The 24,268-nt window shown below is 46.2% G+C and overlaps 1 protein-coding gene across 2 annotated transcripts; it reads right to left on the reverse strand.

The window, feature by feature from the left end:
• Positions 1-227: 227 nt before the first annotated feature.
• LOC132589118 (intermediate filament protein ON3-like) lies at positions 228-24,172 on the reverse strand. Of its 2 annotated transcripts, none has more exons than XM_060261764.1 (9): positions 23,704-24,172; positions 18,388-18,596; positions 15,320-15,380; positions 10,156-10,251; positions 9,734-9,898; positions 5,994-6,119; positions 4,844-5,064; positions 2,917-2,966; positions 228-463 (listed from the first exon to the last, which is right to left on the reverse strand). In XM_060261764.1, the coding sequence occupies exons 1-9, from the start codon at positions 23,989-23,991 to the stop codon at positions 456-458; spliced, it is 1,224 nt and encodes a 407-aa protein (XP_060117747.1). In that variant the 5' UTR covers positions 23,992-24,172; the 3' UTR covers positions 228-455. The 2 variants fall into 2 exon arrangements, with proteins under 2 accessions (XP_060117747.1, XP_060117746.1); XM_060261763.1 differs by having other exon boundaries at positions 228-434; positions 23,704-24,069.
• Between the last annotated feature and the right edge of the window lie 96 nt (positions 24,173-24,268).

Here is a 24,268-nt window from a genome sequence, read left to right on the forward strand (position 1 = left end):
AGCAGGATTGACTCTGGCAAGTACTTGGATGGGAGCCCACCTTGGAATACCAGGAGTTGGGAGACAGGGGCAAACTTTATTCAGCCACCTCCCTGAATATTCTCCAGGCCCCCAGTAAGGGTCAGTCACCAGAGGTTGCTGTGACTTCCAGGTGCACACACTCGCACACACACACATACACATATAAATACAAAAATACCAAGGAAAGAAGAAAAATGAAAAATGAATTAGAAGCTTTATAATAATTATTTATTTTGAACACTCCAGTCAACTGCCCCTTTGCTGGCTCTGCTACTTCTCCGAGAAGTGACTGGCCTCTGAAAGGATCTTCCCATTCTTGGTCTCAATAGTTTTGATCAGCAAGGGTCTCTTCAGTGAAGTGTTGTTGGTATTCCCAGTGACCTTGCTGTAGGAAGGTTGTGTCAGGAGCCCAGCTGCATAAGTAATGGATGAGTTTAGAAATCTGGGTCAAGAGATCAGAAAAGGGTGGCTTTAAGGAAGAGACTCTTGATTGATTACCCCAAGTGATTTGAGAAAAACCCACAGGATTTGAAGCTAGGATTCCATAAAAGCAAGGAGACAGAAAGCCTGTCAGTTGTACTGTACAATTTATGTAAATTTCCTTAGAGATAGAAAAAGCAGCCCATATACAGAAACTCAACATTTTCTGTTTGATAGGAAGATGTTTTTAATAAACATAGAGTAAGTCATGAGACAAGGATACTAGTAGGAAGAGTTTGATATGTTCAAATAGTCTCATATGTGTATTTCTCTTCTTTCATCTCTATTGGACTCAGAGCTTTTTTGGTAGAAAAAGTCCAGCAGGGACTTATTTGCATATTAGGCCACACCCCCTGACACCAAGCCAGCTGATTGGACTGTACTAGGAAGTGACCACTAGCACAATGAGAGAGAAACAGAGAGAGGGAGGTGAAGGAGAAAAGATGGATTCATATGAATCCCTGCCACTAACACTTTTCTTTTTGCAGTCACAGAGAATCATGCTGAATGCATCATGTGAATGAGTTCAATATACTTCTGTCTATCCTGTAAGTAAACCCTATAGAGTAATTTCTTGTACAAATGAAGGGAAGGCAAAGAGCACTAGCAAGAGGGGCCCTGACCTTCACCTGAAGCTCTTTCTCCTGAAAATACAGACCTCAGTGGCATGCAGACATATGTGCCTACCTGGACACATGTACAGAAGCAAGACTAGAACCAAATGTTCATAGTTCAGCTCTACAAATTTTGAACAAAACATCTATGTTAGGGATAGGTACAAACCAGCTCATAAACGAAAGTTGATTACTAATTTTGGCTGGTTCATGGTTCGTGAACTGAAGTTCTTTGACAGGCCAACTGGCACAAACATTCCATGAACTTTCGAGCAGTTTGTAGAAGTTTGTAGCAGTTCATGAATGGATACATTTCCAGACAGACTGTCTCTGCTCAAAATGTTTACGAAACTTCAAGCAATTGGGGGGGGGGGGAGAGGAGAGAGCAGAATTCTCCAGCCCTGAAAACACTCTTGGCAGTTTCAAACTACTCTTGTCAGTTTCAAGAGGATCCCCCCCTTGCCTACATTCCTTTATGTTTCCTTCCCATTTTCTTGCACAGAACTTGCAAAATATCCCCTTGCTTGGATATATTGTAATTCTGTGCTTCGAGATTAGTCCTTTTAAGCTTGCATTGCCACAGTGACATTGGGTTCTGCTGGGCATTTTGTTCACTGAAATGGTTGTGCTGGGCTTGTAAACCATCCCCACTGGCTTGCACCATGATTCTGTACTTCACACAAGTCCTGTTGAGCTGGCATTGCTACAACGGCACTGGATTTTGCTGGGCACTTTTTCATTGCACTCATGCTTGCCAAAATGCCACCCACCTTCAGTTTCTACTGCAGATTCTCTGGGACTTTGATTCTGTTCTGCTGGGCTTCTACTGCCCCCCCCCCTTTGCTGTTTTTGCCCTTCCATTGAAAACAATGGAAGATGGGGCACTTTCTTTGGGGGGCTGCACCTGGACCCCATAAATCCAATCCTCTTCAAAGCTGGGAGGGTGAGTAGAGGAGAGTCAGCCAGAGATACCCTGTGAGTTTGGTATCTCTAGCATGCTAGCTATTCTACTGCATCACAAACTTCATGAACTGACCCAATTTGTTTAGCTCCTAAAAGTTTGTGATGGTCCATGGTTTGCAAATCAGGCACAATATGAACCAAGAACTGAACCGTATTTTCCCAGTTCATGCCCATCCCTAATCCACACTTGCATGTCGAAGTCTTTGACATTTTTACATAACAGTTATCTGATGATTAACCGAGCTTCCTAAGCAGAACTACTTAGAATCCTATTCAATTCTACTCAATGACACTTACTTTCAGGAGCTGCACTGAAAATGTACCTTGCCTTTTAAATAGTGACCATTCTTGGGTATTGAGATGGGGATATGAATAATTCTGATTTTTAAAAAATCTATTTTCTAAAAAAAATCAGTATTTGCATGTATTAGACTTGTTGGCATCTCTTGATAGTTGATATCCTTTACTATATTTGGAGCTGGCCAAAATCAAAACCAAAATTAAATGTTATTAAATATCAAATACCATGGTCAGCCATTCAGCAGATATTTCAGAATACAGATACACTGGCCATCAGAATTAGTGAAGGGAAATTCTGGAAAGAATTTGTTTCCATTCCATTCAGAAGGCATGCTCAGACGCAAGGCTAAGGAGACCCAGGAAACTGAGAAAGGACTCGAAGACAACTTGTCTGGGAAGAGAGATACTGCTACCGTGTCAGGAATCTCCATAGGAAGACAGACAGCAGAAGAGGATGGTTGATGGGAGTTATGGAAACACTCGTGTTACCATTTTGCTTCAGGCCTGGCCAATCAGAGTATTCAGTGTACTCACTCACCTAGCTTGTCAATAGCACTGAGTTGAAGACTCGGAGTCTGGCTAACCATCCTAAGAGAGAAGAGAAGCAGGTTACAGATATCAGGCAAGGGAAGGGAAATAAAGTCTGTACACCATTATTTTGTCATTGCAAGCATCTACCCAGTTCCCCACATCATTGCCCCAAATTTTGCTACTCTGCTCCCTTCTAAGGCCTCTTTCCCCCCCCCACCACCCACATATCATGTTCTGGTGTTTCCTCACCACTGTATGATGGCCACGTTCCAAAGATTTTCTCTTCGGTATTTTGATACAAGCTAATATCCAAAAAGTAATTTTTCTATCACACACACACACACATCACTGTCATGGTAACACCTGTGTCCTACTCACAGCTCTTAAAGGGTCAGCTGAATGTGTTGTTGTTTTTGAACCATCATACTCTTCCAGTGCTAACAAGCAGCAACTAGAACTTTTTAGAGCAGCAGACACCATAGTGTAATCTGAAAAGTGGTTTTGCTAAATCTCCCATTAAGGATCCAGTGTCCTTGTGAGCTTTTCGCACTCCGATTGTCTACAATATTTTTAACCTCTGAACAAAGATCAGTCCAGTTCCTTGGTCCATTTTTGCCTATCTTGTAATTATCTATTCTGTTCTTATACATTCATCCTCACGAATGATACCATGCAATCTGTCAACCAGTGGGAACTGAGGGGGGCAGGGACATGGGGGGGGCACTGTTGGTAGGATGATATTATGTCACTTGCAGGGCAAACCTGGAAGTGATGCCACGGCTCTCTAGGAATCTCAAGAAATATTATAAAGGTTACCACAGAGTTTCCAGCAATTCATAGGGAGGCATGATGTCATGGTGAGCAACAGGAGCTGAGTGCGGAAGATCTCCCAGCAGGTACCTAGTAACCCTAGTGCAATCCTATGCAGAACGAATCCAGTTTAAACCTACTGGAATAAATGGGTTTGGGCTGGAGTCACACTGTGTAAGACTGCACTGATGGCATAGGTAGATCACAGAGCTGCTGCTGCTCCCTTCAAGTTTCCCAATTTTTCCAAGATCAAATGGGCACAAAGTTGCCAAGCTGTGTTGGTGGGAGCTTCAGGGCCATTTTTATTTATTTTTATTTGATTTGATTTATATCCCGCCCTACCCCACCGAGGCGGGCTCAGGGCGGCTCACAATACAGAAATTCTAACATAGAATTCAAATTTTAAATATAATAACAATTTACATAGTTAAGAAATTAAAACATTAAAAAACATTAAAAACAGTGCATCCGTCCAACAACATGCAATCTATACACTTCCTTCAGTTTTTTGGTACTTTGGTGGTTTGGTGCCGGTCAGTTATAGGCCAACTGGAAGAGGACTGTCTTACAGGCCCTGCGGAATTGTCCAATATCCCGCAGGGCCCTGACCTCTTCCGGTGACTGGTTCCACCAGCAAGGGGCTGTTATTGAGAAGGCCCTATCCCTGGTTGACTTCAACCGGGCCTCTTTGGCCCGGGGATTACGAGCAGATTTTGGGAGCCAGATCGCAGTACTCTCTGGGGAACATATGGGAAGAGACGGTCCCTAAGGTAGGCAGGTCCTAGACCATATAGGGCTTTAAAGGTAATAACCAGCACCTTGTACTGGACTCGGTATATTATTGGCAGCCAGTGCAGTCCTCGAAGGCCCGGCTGAATGTGCTCCCGTCTAGGGAGCCCTAATAGCAGCCGGGCAGCGGCGTTCTGCACTAGCTGCAACTTCCGGGTTCGGCACAGGGGCAGCCCCATGTAGAGGGCCAAGGACGTGGGAGGGCACAATGCCCTTTATGCCGCTATGTAACCATTTCTAGTGATTCCTAGAGCTACCTAAGAGGGCACCTAATTTTTAAACACGCAACACCCGCAAACAAGGAGTTCAACCAAGGTTTGGATGTGTATTCTCACCGGTTCTCCTCTCCTTCCAGCAATTTTCTGTAGGTGGCAATTTCAATATCAAGGGCCAGCTTGATGTTCATCAGCTCTTGGTATTCTCTCGCTTTGCAGGCCATGTCTTGCTTGGCACGTTTCAGTGCCTCCTCCAGGTCTTGGATAGTGCCCTTAGCACTCTGCAGAGCTTGCTCCCCTTGCTCTTCAGCCTGTGTCACAGCATTCTCCAGACTAGTTCGCTGGGTAAAAGGAGACAGTTGCTGTGAGCTGGAACCTTCATCTCCATTGTGATGGTGGGAAGCAGGCCCATAGCTGGGACGGGGGCCCGCCCCAATTTCCCATCAAGGCACCCTAATTCAACATCCCATTGAGGACCCTGCCAGCCCCACCTCTCTTCTCCTTTCTTCTCAGCTGAGTAGGAGGGGAGAGCAAAAGATGGCAGAGTCTCTGTGCTTCACAGGAAGATGTAGCCTGCTGGCCCCACCTCTCTCTCTCCTCCTGCTCAGCCAAGCAAGACAGGAGAGCAAGAGGCATGGGCCTCTCAGGAGCATAAGCCAGGATTTTTTAGGTTGGTTGGTTACTTCAAGTGCCCCTTGACCTAAAAAATCCTGGCTATGCCCCTGTTGGAAGCCATATGCAAAACTCACAGTGCTAATAGAAGGCAACTGGGCACACATGCAGACTTAAAACACAACAGGGAAATCCTGCCTGCTAATGCTGGGACACAAGTTCTTTTATCTCCTCCAATTCAGACTACTGCCCAAACCACTTTCAAGAGACGTCAGTGCTCTGATGAAAGATCTATGCTAAAAGCCAAAGGTCTTTTTCTGGCCTACAGGTTTCATCCAATGGTGTACTTTTTTTTTGCAGAGGATGTTAACAAAGGAGACAATTTTAAAATTGCAACTTTATTAACATCTGTCGTCCAAAGATAAATTACCCCTTTATTTGCGTCTTGCAACTGCTATGCATCTTTATTCAAAATGAGGACATCTGAAGCCTGATAAGTCAATAATGTTTTCTTAAACTATGGCCAAAGATATATTGGAAGAACACATTCGATATGATAATGGATTTGGAGGGGGGGGCAATCTGGCTTTGTAATGATCTCCCATGCATTGTACTCGCCTCAATATTTTGGCTCATTTTGTGTCCAGACGTAGCTCACCTGGTTCTTCAAGGCTTCAATTTCCCCATTAACACGTTGGGCATAGCGAGTTAGTTCAGCAATCTCCCCCTTGATGCCTTTCAGCTCATCATAGTGCTTCTGAGACCGACGAGCCATGTCATCAATCTGAGAAGTGAGGAGAAGATTCAGGAGGGTTCAGTCAACTGTAACAGTAGGTCAGCATACATAAAGATGAAAGGTACAGACACCATCTTAAAGGATTCCAGAGCTTTTCCACTGTCATGCTGACAAATGTAGGAATGTTGGGGAGGAACGGTGGCTCAGTGGTAGAGCATCTGCTTGGGAAGCAGAAGGTCCCAGGTTCAATCCCTGGCATCTCCAAAAAAGGGTCCAGGCAAATAGGTGTGAAAAAGCCTCAGCTTGAGACCCTGGAGAGCCGCTGCCAATCTGAGAAGACAATACTGACTTTGATGGACCAAGGGTCTGATTCGGTATAAGGCAGCTTCATATGTTCATGTTCAATCACCAATTGGAGTCTCAGGGGCCAAATCTAAGTAGCATACCCTAGCCAGACTATCCAGGGTGGCATCTGTCTGTCCATCAACAGATACAGCTGGGTGTCGTCAGCATACTAGTGACAACCCATCCTGAACCCTTAGATTAACTGGATGAAGGAATACATGTAGATGTTAGATAACATTGGGAAGAAGATTGCCCCTTGAGGGACACCACATGCCATCAGGTAATGTGGTGAAACCCTCTCCCCAAAGGCCACCCTTTGTCCCCAACTGTGGAGAAAGGAAGGTAGTCACGGTAAGGCAGTTCCCTGTATCCCCACATTGGCAAGGCAGTGGCAGTGGGTCAGAAGATCGTAACTGACAGTGTTGAATACTGCTGTGAGGTCAAGTAACAACAGCAGTGCCAACCTGCCTTCATCCAGATGTCTCTGGAAGTTGTCCCTGAGGGACACCAGTGCAGTCTCTGTCCCATGGGCAGGGCACAAGGCAGTGGAGGGCGGGATATAAATCCAATATCTTCTTCTTCTTCTTAAAATACCTTCCTTGTCCTCCATGGCAGCTTTTAATTTTTTTTAAAGTCAGGCTATACTGCCACAGATCTACATCACATCTGTTTTGGCATTCAGCAGTAGAAAAATATCAGGTCTCCTTTTTCTTGTCTATCCAGATTGCAAATGTCCAGTTTAGTTGGAACCAAAGTACAACTTCTTATTTCAGTTTTGTTCCACCTGATACTAAAATATTGTGCATGTTGGCTTGAATCCAATGGAACATTTCCATTGACAAAACTATTTATGTCCATGGACAGTGACTTCCCTGCCTTCTCTTCCTACTGCAGGCCCATAGCCACGGAGAGGAGGCAGGGGGGGGCACGGCTCCTCCACCCAACCCTCTCACCCACCTGTGTGGCCCCTCTTTTCCCCACCGCTCTCCCTGTGGCCCCGTTTTCGTCACTGCCGCCGCTCTCCCTGGGCTCTTCCCACCCTGTTCCTGTCTCCTCTGGTCTCCCCACAGCACCATTTTCACCACAGCAGCTCTCCCCGGGCTCTCCCCTGCCTCCCTGGTCTCCCCGCAGCCCCGTTTTCACTGCAGCACCTCTCCCCGGGCTCTCCCCTGCCTCCCCCAGTCTCCACGCAGCTCCGCTTTCGCTGTTGCTCCCCCAGTCTCCCCGCAGACCCGTTTTCCCCGGCGCCACTCTCCCCGGGCTCTTCCCTGCCTCCCCCGCTCTCCCTGCAGCCCCATTTTTGCTGCTGCTCTCCCTGGGCTCTTCCCACCCCCAAAAGCGTGTGAGAGAGAGGGACCCGGGGGCCTGGCGGCTGGCATCCCCAAATACCCCTCAGTACTGTTCCTGAGGGTTCCCTGTCCCACAAGAGCAGCAGTGAGCAGAAGTGTGCTATTGCCTGCAGTGGGAAAGGGGAGAAAGTTGTGTTCCGCAGGTGAAACCCCTTCTATTCACAGTAACGCTCAAATCCAAACGTGCTCGGTTTCCTTTTTCCTGTTTAGCCAGAGTCAGAGTGATCAGTTAAACTGCTTATTTTACTTTATCTTCAATGTTAGAATTCTTCACATGCATGCACAGATCAATATATCTAATTCCACACATGGCCAGATCTGTAGATATTTAATAATAATAATAATAATAATAATAATAATAATAATAATAATAATAATAATTTTATTCTTATATCCCGCCCTCCCCCGCCAAAGCGGGCTCAGAGCGGCTTACATGACATGAAATCTTGAGCCTGAATCTATAACCAAACATGAGTGTTCTTGAGTCTGAAGCCATGAACAGAAAAAAGCCTCAGGTTTGCAAAAAAAAATCTGAAATCTTGAAAGGATGTGTAGGGTGTGTGCGTGGGCTTTAACCCCTTCAAGTAATAGAAGCAGTGCCTTTAGCTTTAAGAAATGAATGCCCTCAGTGGCCATTGCTAGGCGACCACAAGAGTATCACTTGTGTCCAAACCTTTGTTTCTATTAATTAAAGGCAGGGGAAGGGGCTAGGGTCTTTTCCAGGATGGTTTTTGTCTTTAACGGAATTGGGGCTGGGCCTGCCAGCAACTACTGGGATACTTGCTACTATAAGGCTTGCTACTGTTCAATAGGAGCCACCCCGCAAAACCCAGTGTGGTGTAGCAGTTAGAAAAGGGGTGGCTAAACTTGCTTAATATAAGAGCCACATAGAATAAGCGTCAGATGTCTGAGAGCCGCAAGTTGGAGGGAGGGAGGGAAGGAAGATAAATGGGGGAGAGAGAGGTGGAAAGAAAGCAACTTTAAATGCATTCTCCAAGCTGCTGGCTGGCTTGGCTTGGAGAAGTGTTTTAAAGTAAGAAATGCCTTCTCCAAGCCAGCTGATGGGGTGGTGGTGGCCTCAAGAGTCACACAATATGTGTGAAACAGCCCCAGGTGGCTCCCGAGCCATAGTTTGGCCATCGCTGAGTTAGAATTTCAGACATGGATCTTGGAGACCCAGGTTCAAAATGCCACTGTACCCTGAGACTCACTAGGTGATCCCTGGGCAGTCACACACAGATTCAATCTGACTTACTCACAGGGTTGTTGGCAGGAAAAAATGGAGGATAGGGCAATTATGTAAGCTGCTTTAGGTCCCCATTGTGGAAAAAGACAGAGAATAAACCAAATAAATAAATACATCTGAAGGTAAGGAACAGATAAAAGGCTGGCTGGCAGGTGGGTGGGTGGGTGGGTGGGTGAGGAAAAGAAAAGAACACGGGGAAGGTTGAGGATATGGAATCTGCCAGGAGGAGAGAAAGAGGAAATAGTGTGTGGAAGGGGAGAAAGGAGGTGCCCTCTGCAAGTCCTTGTGGATTCGTCATCATGCAATTGGACCTGGTCATTGGTTCCATACAATTGGGCTGTAGTTTTCCAGGGTAGAGGCTGATGAAGGAGGGAAAGAGGAAAATTGGGGTATAGGAAGACAGGGGTATAGATACATTTTGGCTGGCTGTTGAGTGGGAAAGAAAGAAGGGAACAGGAAAAGACCATGATGGCTTTCTACGAAGGGAAAGAGGAAATAGTGGGGGAGGGGAAAATAAGATGTCCCCTTGCAGATCCCTCATTTGGTATTATATAATACATACTTACTCATACACATTTAGAATGTTCAGTCCGAGGGAGGGAGAGAGTACAAAATAGAGTATCAGAGTCTGTTTACATGTCCTCTGTATATGCATGCACTTGACCACATATCCAGTGCGACAGCACAGTATGAAAGGTAGGTGAGGTAAATGTGTCACTCACCTTGTTTTTGTACCATTGCTCAGCCTCATCCCGGCTTTTGGCAGCCATGACCTGGTATTGTGCCTTCACCTCATCAATTACATGCTTCATCTCCAACTCCCGGTTGTTATCCATCTCCACAGTTACCATTGTGTTTTGTATCTGAGACTGTAACCCCTGGATTTCCTGGAAGGAAGGGAATAGTTATTTTATACTTTGAATCTGGGATTAAAGCCTAGCTGTAATGGCAAAGCTGATAAAAGAGCAGAACTCAGGTTATTCCAAATGACTCAGCTTGTTCTCCCCTCAATGGTCTTCGTGAGTTGGACCACCTACTCAGTGATGGAAGGAAGGACAAAAATCCCTCTCTATTCCTCCTTCCTCACTGACTTTCACCATCAATAGTAAACCCACTGAACACAGTTCCCCAATTTGGCACTCACCTCATTAAACAGCTGCTTAAGGTACTTAATTTCATTGGAGATGCTCTCAAGCTTGGACTCTATGTCCACTTTCTGCAAGTAGATATCATCCAGGTCCTGATAATGCAAGAGAGAATTAGTCAGCAAACCTTAAGCTGTAGCCAGAACCAGATTTCTGTCAGTGACAGCCAAGTATCTTGGATTTTAGACTATTTATGTAATTTAATTAATGTATGAATAGTTATATATTGTTATTGTTTTGATTTTATTGTTGTTGTATCATGGTATGTACCATGTCCTGTAAGCCACCCTGAGCCTGCCTCGGTGGGGAGGGCGGGATATAAATAAAAAAATATTATTATTATTATTATTAAATGTTAAAATTAAACCATTGAGATTTCCAGTTCATTGATTTGATGCTTCTAGTTTCCAAAACCCAAATGACAGGTGTACCTGGCCTGTGATGATTCTCCAATAACCTGTGCTGCAGCCTCGGGGGAGTGGTATTGTGGGGTCACTATAGTAACTACAATCCACACAAAGGGAGAACATGCAAACTATGCCACACAGCTTTTTTTTTTTTTAAGGTGGGGGTTTTCATCCAGTTTTGTTTGTGTGCTTCCCTAACAGTACTATTCTATCCACAACGATATGGGGAAATGCAGTCGTGAGGTCCTGGAGGAAAAATTTAGGCTGCTAGGCAGGAGACAAGGCCAGGACCTCCAAGGTAGCCTTCTCAGAAGTGCTACCTGTTCCACGTTCAGGGCTGGAGAGACAGGCACAAATTAGAAGTCTCAATGTATGGATGAGACGATGGTGTAGGGAGTTAGGGTTTAAGTTTGTTAGGCACTGGGATGCTTTCTGGGACAAGTGGGAGCTGTACAAAAGAGACGGTCTCCACTTGTCCCCAGATGGAACCAAGCTGCTGGTGCTTAAAATCAAAAAGGTGGCAGAGCAGTTTTTAAACTAAATCTTGGGGGAAAGCCGACAGGAGATTAAATGTCTCCGGTTCGGGAGGACTCATCTCAAAGAGATGAAGGGTTAGCTGTTACTTTTCTACCAGGTAATGGATCAGAATTGTCCACTGAGATGGTGACAAACAGTATGGAGTGTCTGCCAAAGTCTCGAGGCAGGAGGAAGGTTATGGGCCTAACTTGCCTGGGAAATTATAGATGTTTGTACACAAATGCTAGAAGTGTTCGAAGTAAAATTGGTGAGTTGGAATGTTTAGTGTTGGGGGAAAACATAGACATTGTAGGAATTTCAGAAACTTGGTGGAATGAGGAGAATCAGTGGGACACGTGATTCCTGGATATAAGTTATATCGGAAGGATAGGGAGGGAAGGGTTGGAGGTGGGGTGGCTCTGTATTTCAGAGAAGGTATACAGTCCAGTAAGACTGAGGTCAACAAATTAGATTCCCTTCTAGAAATGCTTGGGTTGAAATAGAGAGCCCAAAAGGAAATTTAACTATGGGAGTTTGTTATCACCCACCAAATCAAAAGATAGAGGATGATTATAATATGATGGAAGGATTAAAGATAGCGGCTAAACGTAAAAACAGTGTCGTAGTAGGTGATTTTAACTACCTGCAAATTGATTGGGTCTATGTGTTCAGGCTGAGAGAAAGAGATTGAGTTTCTAGATGCTCTCAATGACTGTGCTATGGAGCAGAAAATCACAGAACCTACCAGGGGTGGGGCAATCCTGGATTTTGGTCCTAAGTAATGCCCAAGACTTGGTGATAGATGTAAAAGTGATTGCACTGCTTGGGAGCAGTGACCATAATGTTATTGATATCACCATTTGTATAAATAGGGAGCTGCCCCCAAAAGACCAGCACAACCACGTTTAACTTTAAAAGGGGTAAATTCTCTGAGATAAGGAGGCATGTGAAGAGGAAACTGAAAGGAGAGGTAAATACAGTCAAACCCTTGGGGAAGCTTGGAGGCTATTTAAAACTACAATCCTAGAAGCTCAGATAAAATATATACCACAAGTTAGGAAAAGCACAAAGAGGTATAAGAAAATACCTGCATAGTTAACAAACAAAGTAACAGAAGCTGTAAAAGGTAAGAAGGACTCCTTTAAGTGGTGGAAAGCTAGTCCAAGTGAGATTAATAAAAGGGAACACAGACTGTGGCAAATCCAATGCAAGACTGTGATCAGGTAGGCAAAAAGGGACGATGAGGAGCATATTACAAAAAACATAAAGACCAACAATAAAAATTTCTTCAAATATATTAGAAGCAGGAAACCAACCAGGGAGGCAGTGGGGCCCTTTAATGACCAAGGGGTAAAAGGATTACTGAAGAAGGATAGGGAAATGGCTGAGAAGCTGAATGCATTTTTTGCCTCAGTCTTCACTGTGGAAGATGAGAAGTGTTTGCCTGCTCCAGAACCACTAATTTTGGAAGGGGTGTTGAAAGACCCAAGTTAAATTGAGATGACAAGAGAGAAGGTCCTACAACTGATTGACGAATTAAAAACTAATAAGTCACCAGTTCCGGATGGCATACTTCCAAGAGTTCTGAAAGAACTCAAAGTTGAACTCGTGGATCTCCTGACAAAAATATGTAATCTTTCATTAAAATCTGCCTCCATTCCTGAGGACTGGACAGTAGCAAATGTCACCCTCATCTTTAAAAAGGGTTCCAGAGGAGATCCAGGAAATTACAGGCTAGTCAGTCTGACTTCAATATCGGGAAAGTTGGTAGAAAGCATTATCAAGGACAGAATGAGTAGGCACATTGATGAACACAAGGAAGACTCAGCATGGGTTCTGTAAGGGAAGATCTTGCCTCACTAACCTGTTACAGTTCTTTGAGGGGGTGAACAAACGTGTGGACAAAGGGGACCCAATAGATGTTGTTTACCTTGACCTCCAGAAAGCTTTTGATAACGTTCCTCATCGAAGGCTCCTTAGTAAGCTCGAGAGTCATGGAGGAAAAGGGCAGGTCCTCTTGTGGATCAAAAACTGGCTAATTAATAGGAATCAGAGAGTAAGTATAAATAGGCAGTCTTCACAGTGGAGGACGGTAAGCAGTGGGGTGCCGCAGGGCTCAGTACTGGGTCCCATGCTCTTTAACTAGCTCATTAATGATCTGGAGTTGGGAGTAAGCAGTGAAGTGGCCAAGTTTGCAGATGACACTAAATTGTTCAGGGTGGTGAGAACCAGAGAGGATTGTGAGGAACACCAAAGGGATCTGTTGAGGCTGGGTGAGTGGGCGTCAATGTGGCAGATGAGGTTCAATGTGGCCAAGTGCAAAGTAATGCACATTGGGACCAAGAATCCCAGCTACAAATACAAGTTGATGGGGTGTGAACTGGCAGAGACTGACCAAGAGAGAGATCTTGGGGTCGCGGTAGATAACTCACTGAAAATGTCAAGACAGTGTGCAATTGCAATAAAAAAGGCCAACGCCATGCTGGGAATTATTAGGAAGGGAATTGAAAACAAATCAGACAGTATTATAATGCCCCTGTATAAATCGATGGTGTGGTCTCATTTGGAATACTGTGTGCAATTCTGGTCACCACACCTCAAAAAGGATATTATAGCATTGGAAAAAGTGCAGAAAAGGACAACTAGAATGATTAAAGGTTTGGAACACTTTCCCTATGAAGAAAGGTTGAAACGCTTGGAGAAACGTCGACTGCGGGGAGACATGATAGAGGTTTACAAGATTATGCATGGGATGGAGAAAGTAGAGAAAGAAGTACTTTTCTCTCTTTCTCACCATACAAGAACTCGTGGGCATTCAATGAAATTGCTGAGCAGTCGGGTTAAAACTGATAAAAAGAAGTCCTTCTTCACCCAAAGGGTGATTAACATGTGGAATTCACTGCCACAGGCAGTGGTGGCGGCTACAAGCATACCCAGCTTTAAGATGGGATTGGATAAAAATATGGAGCAGAGGTCCATCAGTGGCTATTAGCCACAGTGTGTGTGTGTGTATGTATGTATATGTATTTATGTGTGTGTGTGTGTATATATATATATATATATATATATATATATACACATATATACACATATATACATATATACACACACACATATTGGCCACTGTGTCACACAGAGTGTTGGACTGCAGGGGCCATTGGCCTGATCCAACATGGCTTTTCTTATGTTCTTATGTGACACACAGTGTTGGACTGGATGGGCTATTGGCCTGATCCAACATGGCTTCTCTTATGTTCTTATGTTCAATTACTCACTGGGTTCAGACTGGATTAACTCTGTTTAGGATTACACTCTAAAAATTCCAATTAATACGCCATATGCCCCTCCCAGAGTGCACAGATCATCTCTGTGCCACAAACAAGCAATGTAATACATTTATAATAATAAACCTCTTCAGTCCTGCAAAAGCATGCCCATCTGTATTCCCTCTGGGGAGTGGGAGCAGAAAAGCAAAACTGATGCAAACACCACTCACCTTAACTAAACTAACCCCGACCTTAGCCCAGGCTGTATGTATTATGCATCTTTTCTTTTCAGAGAAGGGGCCATACATAGACTTGAGACAAGAACATTGAGCAGCCTGCAGCAGATCTCCCCTCTGTTTCAAAGAGGAGTAGGAAATAATTCAGGGGACTTCTGCCTGACCATCAGATGTGGACAGGCATAGAAGCAGGCCCGTAGCCAGAAAATTTTAGGTGGGGGGGCCCAGGGAATAAAGTTTTAGGTGGAGGGGACCAAGGGCCCAAAATGACATCACACACTTAAAAAACAAATTAAAAAGGAGCATGGTGGTGGCAACAAGAGCAGCGGGGAGAGCAGGGGCTGTGAGAGCAGCAATGGCAAGGAGAGCGGGGGCAGCAAGAACAGGGCAGCAAGAGTATGGGGAGAACAGGGATGGGCAGTGTGTGGCAGCGGTGGCGAGAGTGGCAGGGAAAGGAGGAGCCATACAGGTGGAAGGGCAGTTTTGGTGCAGCAGCCTGGGCCCCCTGTAGCTACAGGCCTGCGTAGAAGAGGGAGAAAGTACGTGTGAGTATCTGAGGATGGTAACGCAAGGGAAGGCTGGGAAGCCGTTTCAGCCTTGACAACAGTTAACATGCTCTTTGAACAAAGTGCTTTGTGGGTTTTGCAGCAGTAATAGCATTGGTTTGGTAACTGAAGAACTCTGCCCTACCAAATATTTTAGGAGTCAGCTGCTGCTCTGTTCTCTTTAGGGACCCACCTTCTTGGTCACCACGAATTCATTTTCCAGTTGGTTCCGCCGGTTGATCTCATCTTCATACCTATAGGTCAGAGCGGAGATACTGACTATGATGTGCAAGTGGGAAAATCACACAAATATCCTAATTAGCAAATTGGGTAATTAAGGCTAAAGTCACTGTACTATTTTATCAGTGCCTTCCTCTCCAATTTCTCCTTCCAGCCCCCATAAATGTCCTTTAAACATTTGCCTGTCACATCTCAACTTGTGATTTCTACGCAGCCAAGTAATGCTGGTCAGAGGAGGCCGTTCCAGACTGTGCTACTTTCCTGTCTTTGAGATAGGCGTAGCAACTACCACATCTTGATGACAGTCACAGATATGGCTATATCATAGGGTTGCCACGTCCAATTCAAGAAATATCTGGGGACTTTGGGGGTGGAGCCAGGAGACATTGGGGGTGGAGCCATAAACAAAGTTGTGACAAGCACAAATGAACGCCAAAGGGAGTTCTGGCCATCACATTGAAAGGAACCGCACACCTTTTAAATGCCTTCCCTTCATTAGAAATAACGAAGGATAGGGGCACCTTCATTGGGGGCTCATAGAAGTGGACCCCCTGGTCCAATCTTTTTGAAACTCGGAGAGCGTTTTGAGGAGCATCATCAGCTGCTATGCTGAAAATTTGGTGCCTCTACCTCAACAAACAGCCCCTCCAGAGCCCCAGATACCCCCATATCAATTCTCCATTATACCCTATGGGAATCTATCTCCATAGGGAATAATGAAGTGCCCAGCAGACGTTTCCTCCCCCCACCCCGTTTCTGATGACTCTGAAGCGGGGGAGGGCCTGCTCCCACCTGGGGATTGGCTTCTCTACTCACGAGTTGCTGAACTTCCAACTTCTTCAAAGTAACACAGAGCAACCAAAGGCTCAAGTTTACCTTTCCTATGCAAACAACCTCTGAAAAGATTCTGCAATCAACAGAGCTTTCACAGCCACTGGGAGCAGCCACGTTGTTCTACCTGCTCCCCCTACCCCCATTCAGCCTTAAAGGCACAGAAACACCATCCCAAGAGGAAGCCTTTCCAAATGGTCTGAAGCCTCCTGAGGGGGAAAGGCACATGTTGGCTGTGGGGGTGGAGTTTCTCCCCGCTAGCCAGCTGATTGGGAGCAGGAAGGAGCCTGGGAAAACGGGAGAACCCCCGCTGGGACCTGGGGATACTCCCAACAGATGGTCTCAAACTGATGTTTTTTGTGCTTGGTGTTTCCATTGGAGGAAAACATACCAAATAAATAAGCAAATTGCACTCATCATTGCAACATGATTCCCCACAAGTTGCTCCGCGGGTGCCTCTTACGTCGCGGCTACTTCCTATTACTGTTGCAGTAACAGGGTGCTGTTTTTTTGGAGAGACCTGGGCTTTGTGCCCACAGCGACAGGCAGCTGTTTCAAGGAATTAAAGAGAGGCAAATCTTTATTTGTACCTAGATGATGAAGAAGAAGATATTGGATTTATATCCCGCCCTCCGCTCCGAAGAGTCTCAGAGCGGCTCACAATCTCCTTTATCTCCCTCCCCAACAACAGACACCCTGTGAGGTGGGTGGGGCTGGAGAGGGCTCTCACAGCAGCTGCCCTTTCAAGGACAGAGGCTCAGAACGGCCTACAACCTCCTTTACCTTCCTCCCCCACAACAGACACCCTGTGAGGTGGGTGGGGCTGGAGAGGGCTCTCACAGCAGCTGCCCTTTCAAGGACAGAGGCTCAGAGCGGCCTACAACCTCCTTTCCCTTCCTCCCCCACAACAGACACCCTGTGAGGTGGGTGGGGCTGGAGAGGGCTCTCCCAGCAGCTGCCCTTTCAAGGACAACCTCTGCCAGAGCTATGGCTGACCCAAGGCCATTCCAGCAGGTGCAAGTGGAGGAGTGGGGAATCAAACCTGGTTCTCCCAGATAAGAGTCCGCACACTTAACCACTACACCAAACTGGCTCTTCTGGCAGGCAATCAGGGCTGTGTAGACTGGGGAGTAGAGTCAGGAGTTCAGACCCCTTAAATAGACAGTTTGGGGAGGGAGAGGTTGAGGCAGAACTAAGGCTCCCCCCCGCACAAGGTTAAGCACACAAACACCAAACTAAACTAGACAAGCGAGGAAGGATCAGATGGTCATCTCAACATAAGAAAGGCTGATAGACCTCTCAAGATCCCTTCATATCTTGGATTCCATGTAAAAGCTGTCATGCATTTTCCACAAAATAAATCGCACATACATCCCATCGAAACTTTCATACCATAAGGAAGAAAAAGGCAATCTCCCAGTCACGGGTGAAGAAGGAAATGGAAGGAATCAAGCTAGAGCACACAGGCAAAGGGAGATTAATCTCTGCCATTTGCTCATGGTCTTGCTCTGATATCTAAAGACAGCAGAGTTGGAAGAAAACTGTTGAAATCAGCTGACCGTAGGCAAGGTACAATGGAGGGGAGAGGATTTAGCTTCTTGTATGCACACTCTTTCTGTTTTTAAAAAAATAGGTTCTCCCCTCCAGTCTCTGCTGGATGATGTTAGGAGACGATGAGGAACTCACACCAGCATTGTAATGCCTGTCCATGCCTGCTCTGTAGTTCCAAAAGAATTGTCTTCCAGAGTCACTTTGTCCTATCAGCCTGAAGGTTGGCAGGCAGGATCTCATGTGTGAACGGGTCCAGTAATACATTCCTGGACAATTTCAATTCTACACAACTTGGCAGAACACAGAAAAATTACAGTTTGTTTCCCATTCAAGGACATGGCAAAAAGAATCCAAACAGATGCCACAGCTATAATAAAGAAAACGAAGACAAAAAGTTAAACTGAAATCTAACGGAGTAAAATATATGTGCTTATCCCTATTGAACCTGCGCAGGATATCTGTCCCTTGTGGCTGAACTGGAGGCTGCAAAAGTGCCTCACTTGGTAAGATGTATCTTCTCAGGAGACACACAAAATGCTTCATTCTGCCAGGAAGGAGATTTTGCCACTCCCTTTCCCCATGCTCTTGGACTCAGTCTCCTCCTGCACCCTTACAGCCCATGCACACGCAGAAGCCCACCTGCTCTTCAGTTCCTCCAGATAAGCCTGTGTGTGCTCTAGCTCATTTTGCAGCTTCATCTTGTCCTGATTCAGTGCATCGATCTGCTGCTTCAGGGGTTGGCTGTGGGCTGCCATGATGCGCCCCACGTTAGATTTGTACTGGTCTCTGCCCTTCAGGAGCTTCAGCTGTGTCTCCAGCACTTTGTTTTGCTGCTCTAGTTTACGCACCTAAGAGGATAGCAGAGAACAAACATACAAATAAAATGGGCACGAAGAAAGAGATGAATCCATGCGCCGAGAAGCTCACTGCTGAGTCTGATGAAAAGCAAACAACCACATGCAATTTTCATATAGGAATTTAAAATGCAGGAAGTGACATACACAGCTGTGAGCTCTTTTGGGGCAAGGTGAAATGAAAATGTGATGGATAAAGATTCTGCATAATTTTTCTAGGGATGGCTATAGTTGGTACTTTCTCTGTCCAGTCTTGGTGTGTATGTGTGTGTGTGTGTGTGTGTGTGTGTGTGAATTATCTCTCACTGTCTCCACTCCTTGCTGCTTCACCCTGATCTGGAGCTCATTTTCTAATGACACAAACAAACAGAGATGTGAAAGGACAAAGTGGTACCCCTTTTGGATTCTACCATCTTCAGATACTTCAAATATTATTGTATGTTGCTTCATGGGGTCTTGGGGCACCATATATCAATTCCTTTTTATTTATAAAACCACCCATGTTACATCTCCAGTTCAGAATGTCTCCATTATCATACACTTGTAGCTTTAAAAAAAAACATGGGAATGGATTTCTATATTTACCGCCTCATTAACTCTGGGAGAAATCTGGGATCAGAAGTACAAAACTATGCCTCCCTTTGCAGTTTCTCCTATCTTACCTCCCAGAAGCATCTTGCTTTGAAACAGAAAACTCTGATCAGGACACTGTACAATATGGGTAGATCTCTGTGCATCCCTTTTTTACTCAGCAAAGATTTTTGAAGGAGGAGAGAGTGTGGAGAGTTCTTCACCTTCAGTGAAGCCAAAGTCTTTTTTGCATTTGCCATTGGTCTCCGCCAGGGGGCCTCTAACCTCCTTAAAAAGGTAAAGGCAGTCCCCTGTGCAAGCACCAGTCATTTCCGACTCTGAGGTGATGTTGCTTTCACAACGTTTTCACAGCAGACTTTTTACGGGGTGGTTTGCCATTGCCTTCTCCAGTCATCTGGATGAAAGGCTGAGTCAACCTCGAGCTGGCTACCTGAACCCAGCTTTCACCGGGATCGAACACTGGATCGTGAGCGGAGCTTAGGACTGCAGTACTGCAGCTTTACCACTCTGCACCACAGGGCATAATACTGAAAAATCCGTTCTGCTCAGATTTCAACCACCTCTACTCTAGGCATTTTAAAGGGGAAAATTTTTTAGGGATATGGGGTTTTTTTGTCTGTAAAAGATAGGGGGTTAATTTTAAATAGTGTAACTGAAGTGGTGAAATCACTCCACTTAAATTTTTGGTCTGTAAAAGATAGGGGGTTAATTTTAAATAGTGTAACTGAGAAGAAGTTAAGTGGTGAAATCACTCCACTTAAATTTTTTGTCTGTAAAAGATAGGGGGTTAATTTTAAATAGTGTAAGTGGGAAGAAGTTAAGTGGTTTAAATCACTCCACTGTTACCTGTATGGCCCTGCAAGAACCTGCAATGTGTATTTTATGGACAGGCAGAGAGATGTGAAATTAGTTCCCTCTGCCTGAGCCTTTTACATGCTGCTGAAACCTGCCAGATCGGGACAGGTCCCCACTAACTTGACAGAAATAAGTCTGAGCTGCCATCTGCCATAGTCGAAGACTCCAAACACCCAGGAGTTGACACATGAAATCATGTATCACAGGATAGAACATGCACATAAATGCATAGTCCTTGATGGTGTGGCTAACGTTATTGGGTCGTCCTGTGATGGTGTCACTTAAGTAGGCTGGATGACAGATCGGGCATCACGCTTTGTTGCAGGGGCCAATTCTTTCAATTGCATTTCATTGCTACTGGGGAGTAGCTTTACTTTTACTCTGTATACCAGTATTTACCGAGTGCCAGATTAAACCCTGTGGAGGCTCCTAGGCCATTGAAATCTTGGGGGGGGGGGGGTCCCTTGCAAATTATCTCGGAGTCCAAGCGCCCACCCTACTGCCGATAGCCCTCGCTGCAGACTGCAGTCGCCTTCTCAAAAGCCCCTTTGACAAAGCTGCAGAGGAGAGGCGGGGGAGAGGCAGAGGGAGGCAAACTTGGCAACAATGCCAGGCAGGTTGGGCAAAGAGCAGCTCAGTTGCTGGCTGCACATGCAGTCTGGGAGAGCTGCAAGCAGGAGGAAAACCAGGGGGGGAAAGCTAGCCTGGGGCCCCTAAAGCATGGGGCCCATAGGCCAGTGCCTACTAGGCCTAATTGTTAATCTGGCCCTGTGTATACCCTCAAGACCTATGAAAGAAAAGAAACATCTATCTACATATAACATTAGCCAAAGTGATGTATGCAAGAGAATAAACAGATAGGAATCAGACATTTAAACTGCGACAATTTAAAAACCAGTTATTAAAAATCAGACAAAACTGTTTCCAGTACCTTTAAGTCTCTGCTGAAGTACCTTTAAGTCTCTTAGTGAGTGCTGTTTTTTTTCCCCAAGCACTCACTAAGAGACTTAAAGGTACTTCGGCAGAAAAGTTTCAAAGGGAGACTCCAGCAAGAAACTCCCGAGTTGGAATTCATATGCAGATTTGTTACTGTCAGATGTTGACCGAGTAGGGACTGGGGATGGTAACACATCACCACAGGTAATCGTTCCTCTTTTCAGATTTATGCACATTATTCAGACTCATCTCATTTTGCCAGTGGCGTCCACGTGCACTCTGAGTGGCTTCCTTTTCATTTTCACCTACGGTCTGCAACATAACACACCTCGTCCTGCGTAACTGGATCTTCTGGACTCTTTATAATCCTCCCCTCCCTTCTCTCTGTAGACCCTGTAAGCTAAATCACTCAGCCAACTTAATGTAATACAGTTTTGTTTAAAGTTCCACAGTTCTTATGTTATTTTAGTACCAGGCAACCTCCTCTGATCTCTATCTTGCATTTGGTGCTCCTTTAGTGGGCTTCTAAGTACACTAAGTAAGAAAGAAAAACCTCTGAAATCAGCCAGATTTCCTTCCAAATGTGTTTGGCACTCCGAGCGAAAGGGGCTAGTTCTGTGTTCTGTACTTCACCAGGCGCTGTTAAATCAGGATTAATCTGCAACATGGCTCCTGATACCTGAATACTTAACAGAACAAGATGGAACTCCAAGGGAAGTGGACAAACTGCATTTGTGAACATATGAAGCTGCCTTCTACTGAATCAGACCCTTGGTCCATCAAAGTCAGTATTGTCTTCTCAGACTGGCAGCGGCTCTCCAGGGTCTCAAGCTGAGGTTTTTCATGCCTACTTGCCTGGACCCTTTTTGGAGACGCCAGGGATTGAACCTGGGACCTTCTGCTTCCCAAGCAGATGCTCTGCCACTGAGCCACCATCCCTCCCCTGCTCTCCAGGGTCTCAAGCTGAGGCTTTTCACACCTATTTGCCTGGACCCTTTTTTGGAGATGCCAGGGGTTGAACCTAGGACCTTCTGCTTCCCAAGCAGATGCTCTACCACTGAGCCACCGTCCCTCCCCAATCAACGTTCCAATCAATATTCTGTTTAATGCTTGCACGAAGTAATAATTTTTCATGACTTCGGGCTCTTCCATTCTTATTTGTGTAAATTGCGATTTTTGCAAATGCTACTTTATCTTGGCTTTTGCATACCGTATTTTATTGGCATCCAATGAAATGTTTCTAAAACAACAACAAAAAAAACTGCACCTCACACAGTTTTGAGACCTGAAAGTAGTGCAAGTTTTGTTAAGACGCCTTCGCAACCGCATCACCCGCAGACACCTTGCCACAACCTCAGCTCAACACACCAATTGCAAAGCCCTAGAAGACTAGAAGAAGATATTGGATTTCTATCCCGCCCTCCACTCCGAAGAGTCTCAGAGCGGCTCACAATCTCCTTTCCCTTCCTCCCCCACAACAGACACCCTGTGAGGTGGGTGGGGCTGGAGAGGGCTCTCACAGCAGCTGCCCTTTCAAGGAAAGAGGCTCAGAGCGGCTCACAATCTCCTTTACCTTCCTTCCCCACAACAGACACCCTGTGAGGTAGATGAAGATATTGGATTTATATCTTGCCCTCCACTCCGAAGAGTCTCAGAGCGGCTCACAATCTCCTTGACCTTCCTCCCCCAAAACAGACACCCTGTGCGGTGGGTGGGGCTGGAGAGGGCTCTCACAGCAGCTGCCCTTTCAAGGACAGAGGCTCAGAGCGGCTCACAATCTCCTTTACCTTCCTTCCCCACAACAGACACCCTGTGAGGTAGATGAAGATATTGGATTTATATCCCGCCCTCCACTCCGAAGAGTCTCAGAGCGGCTCACAATCTCCTTTCCCTTCCTCCCCCACAACAGACACCCTGTGAGGTGGGTGGGGCTGGAGAGGGCTCTCACAGCAGCTGCCCTTTCAAGGAAAGAGGCTCAGAGCGGCTCACAATCTCCTTTACCTTCCTTCCCCACAACAGACACCCTGTGAGGTAGATGAAGATATTGGATTTATATCTTGCCCTCCACTCCGAAGAGTCTCAGAGCGGCTCACAATCTCCTTGACCTTCCTCCCCCAAAACAGACACCCTGTGCGGTGGGTGGGGCTGGAGAGGGCTCTCACAGCAGCTGCCCTTTCAAGGACAGAGGCTCAGAGCGGCTCACAATCTCCTTTACCTTCCTTCCCCACAACAGACACCCTGTGAGGTAGATGAAGATATTGGATTTATATCTTGCCCTCCACTCCGAAGAGTCTCAGAGCGGCTCACAATCTCCTTTCCCTTCCTCCCCCAAAACAGACACCCTGTGAGGTGGGTGGGGCTGGAGAGGGCTCTCACAGCAGCTGCCCTTTCAAGGACAGAGGCTCAGAGCGGCCTACAATCTCCTTTCCCTTCCTCCCCCACAACAGACACCCTGTGAGGTGGGTGGGGCTGGAGAGGGCTCTCCCAGCAGCTGCCCTTTCAAGGACAACCTCTGCCAGAGCTCTGGCTGACCCAAGGCCATGCCAGCAGGTGCAAGCGGAGGAGTGGGGAATCAAACCCGGTTCTCCCAGATAAGAGTCCGCACACTTAACCACTACACCAAACTGGCTCTCAAACTGGCTCTCCTTAGCCTGCTCATCGCCTCTACAACGACACACCTAAACGACGGCGCTGCCTCTGCGCCTGCAAGAAGTTGTACCTTGTCGATGAAAGAAGCGAACTGGTTGTTGAGCCCTTTGATCTGTTCCTTCTCCTCCGTTCGGATCTGGTGGACTTTGGGGTCGATCTCTAGGCTGGGCAGCGAGGAGAGAAGGAAAGAGGGCGAAGCGGAAAGGGGGGAGCCAGGAAAGACCCCGGAGGACGCCCGGAGGAAACCCGGTTGGAAGCCTCCCGGACTGGCCCGGTACAAAGAGCTCCGATTGGAAAGAGAGCCCTGCGAGCGGCTGCTGAAGCTCAGGCTCCCGGGGCGGTGGTAACCGAGGCTCATGGTGGCTTAGCCGGCAGCTCTTGATCCGCAAAGCGCAGAAGAAAGCGAAGGTGCAGGTGCGCAGCGCCCCAGCTTAATAACTGGAGAGATTCTCTTGCAGCCCCACCCCTTGCATACCTGGCCACCTTATTGGCACATACACGCCCCTCGCCTTACCTGAAGGGCGTCGGCGGGGTGAGCTGGGGGGGGGAAGAGACACTTGTCGTATCGAATAACGTACGCGGATGCAACCCTGGGTTAGCCTTGTTGGCCAAGAACTGCCCCTCGACTTAGGCGC

This window comes from Heteronotia binoei, chromosome 21, assembly GCF_032191835.1.
Source record: "Heteronotia binoei isolate CCM8104 ecotype False Entrance Well chromosome 21, APGP_CSIRO_Hbin_v1, whole genome shotgun sequence".
NCBI classification, from domain to species: domain Eukaryota; kingdom Metazoa; phylum Chordata; class Lepidosauria; order Squamata; family Gekkonidae; genus Heteronotia; species Heteronotia binoei.

Bases quoted from the DNA above. Each gene is read 5' to 3' on its own strand.
- LOC132589118 (XM_060261763.1), bottom strand. From the start codon at position 23,991: ATGAGCCTCGGTTACCACCGCCCCGGGAGCCTGAGCTTCAGCAGCCGC. The intron at 6,120-9,733 runs GTGAGTGACACA...CTCACTTCTCAG, and splicing joins AGCAATGGTACAAAAACAAG to ATTGATGACATGGCTCGTCG. The intron at 5,065-5,993 runs GTGAGCTACGTC...CCTTTTACCCAG, and splicing joins TTGAAGCCTTGAAGAACCAG to CGAACTAGTCTGGAGAATGC.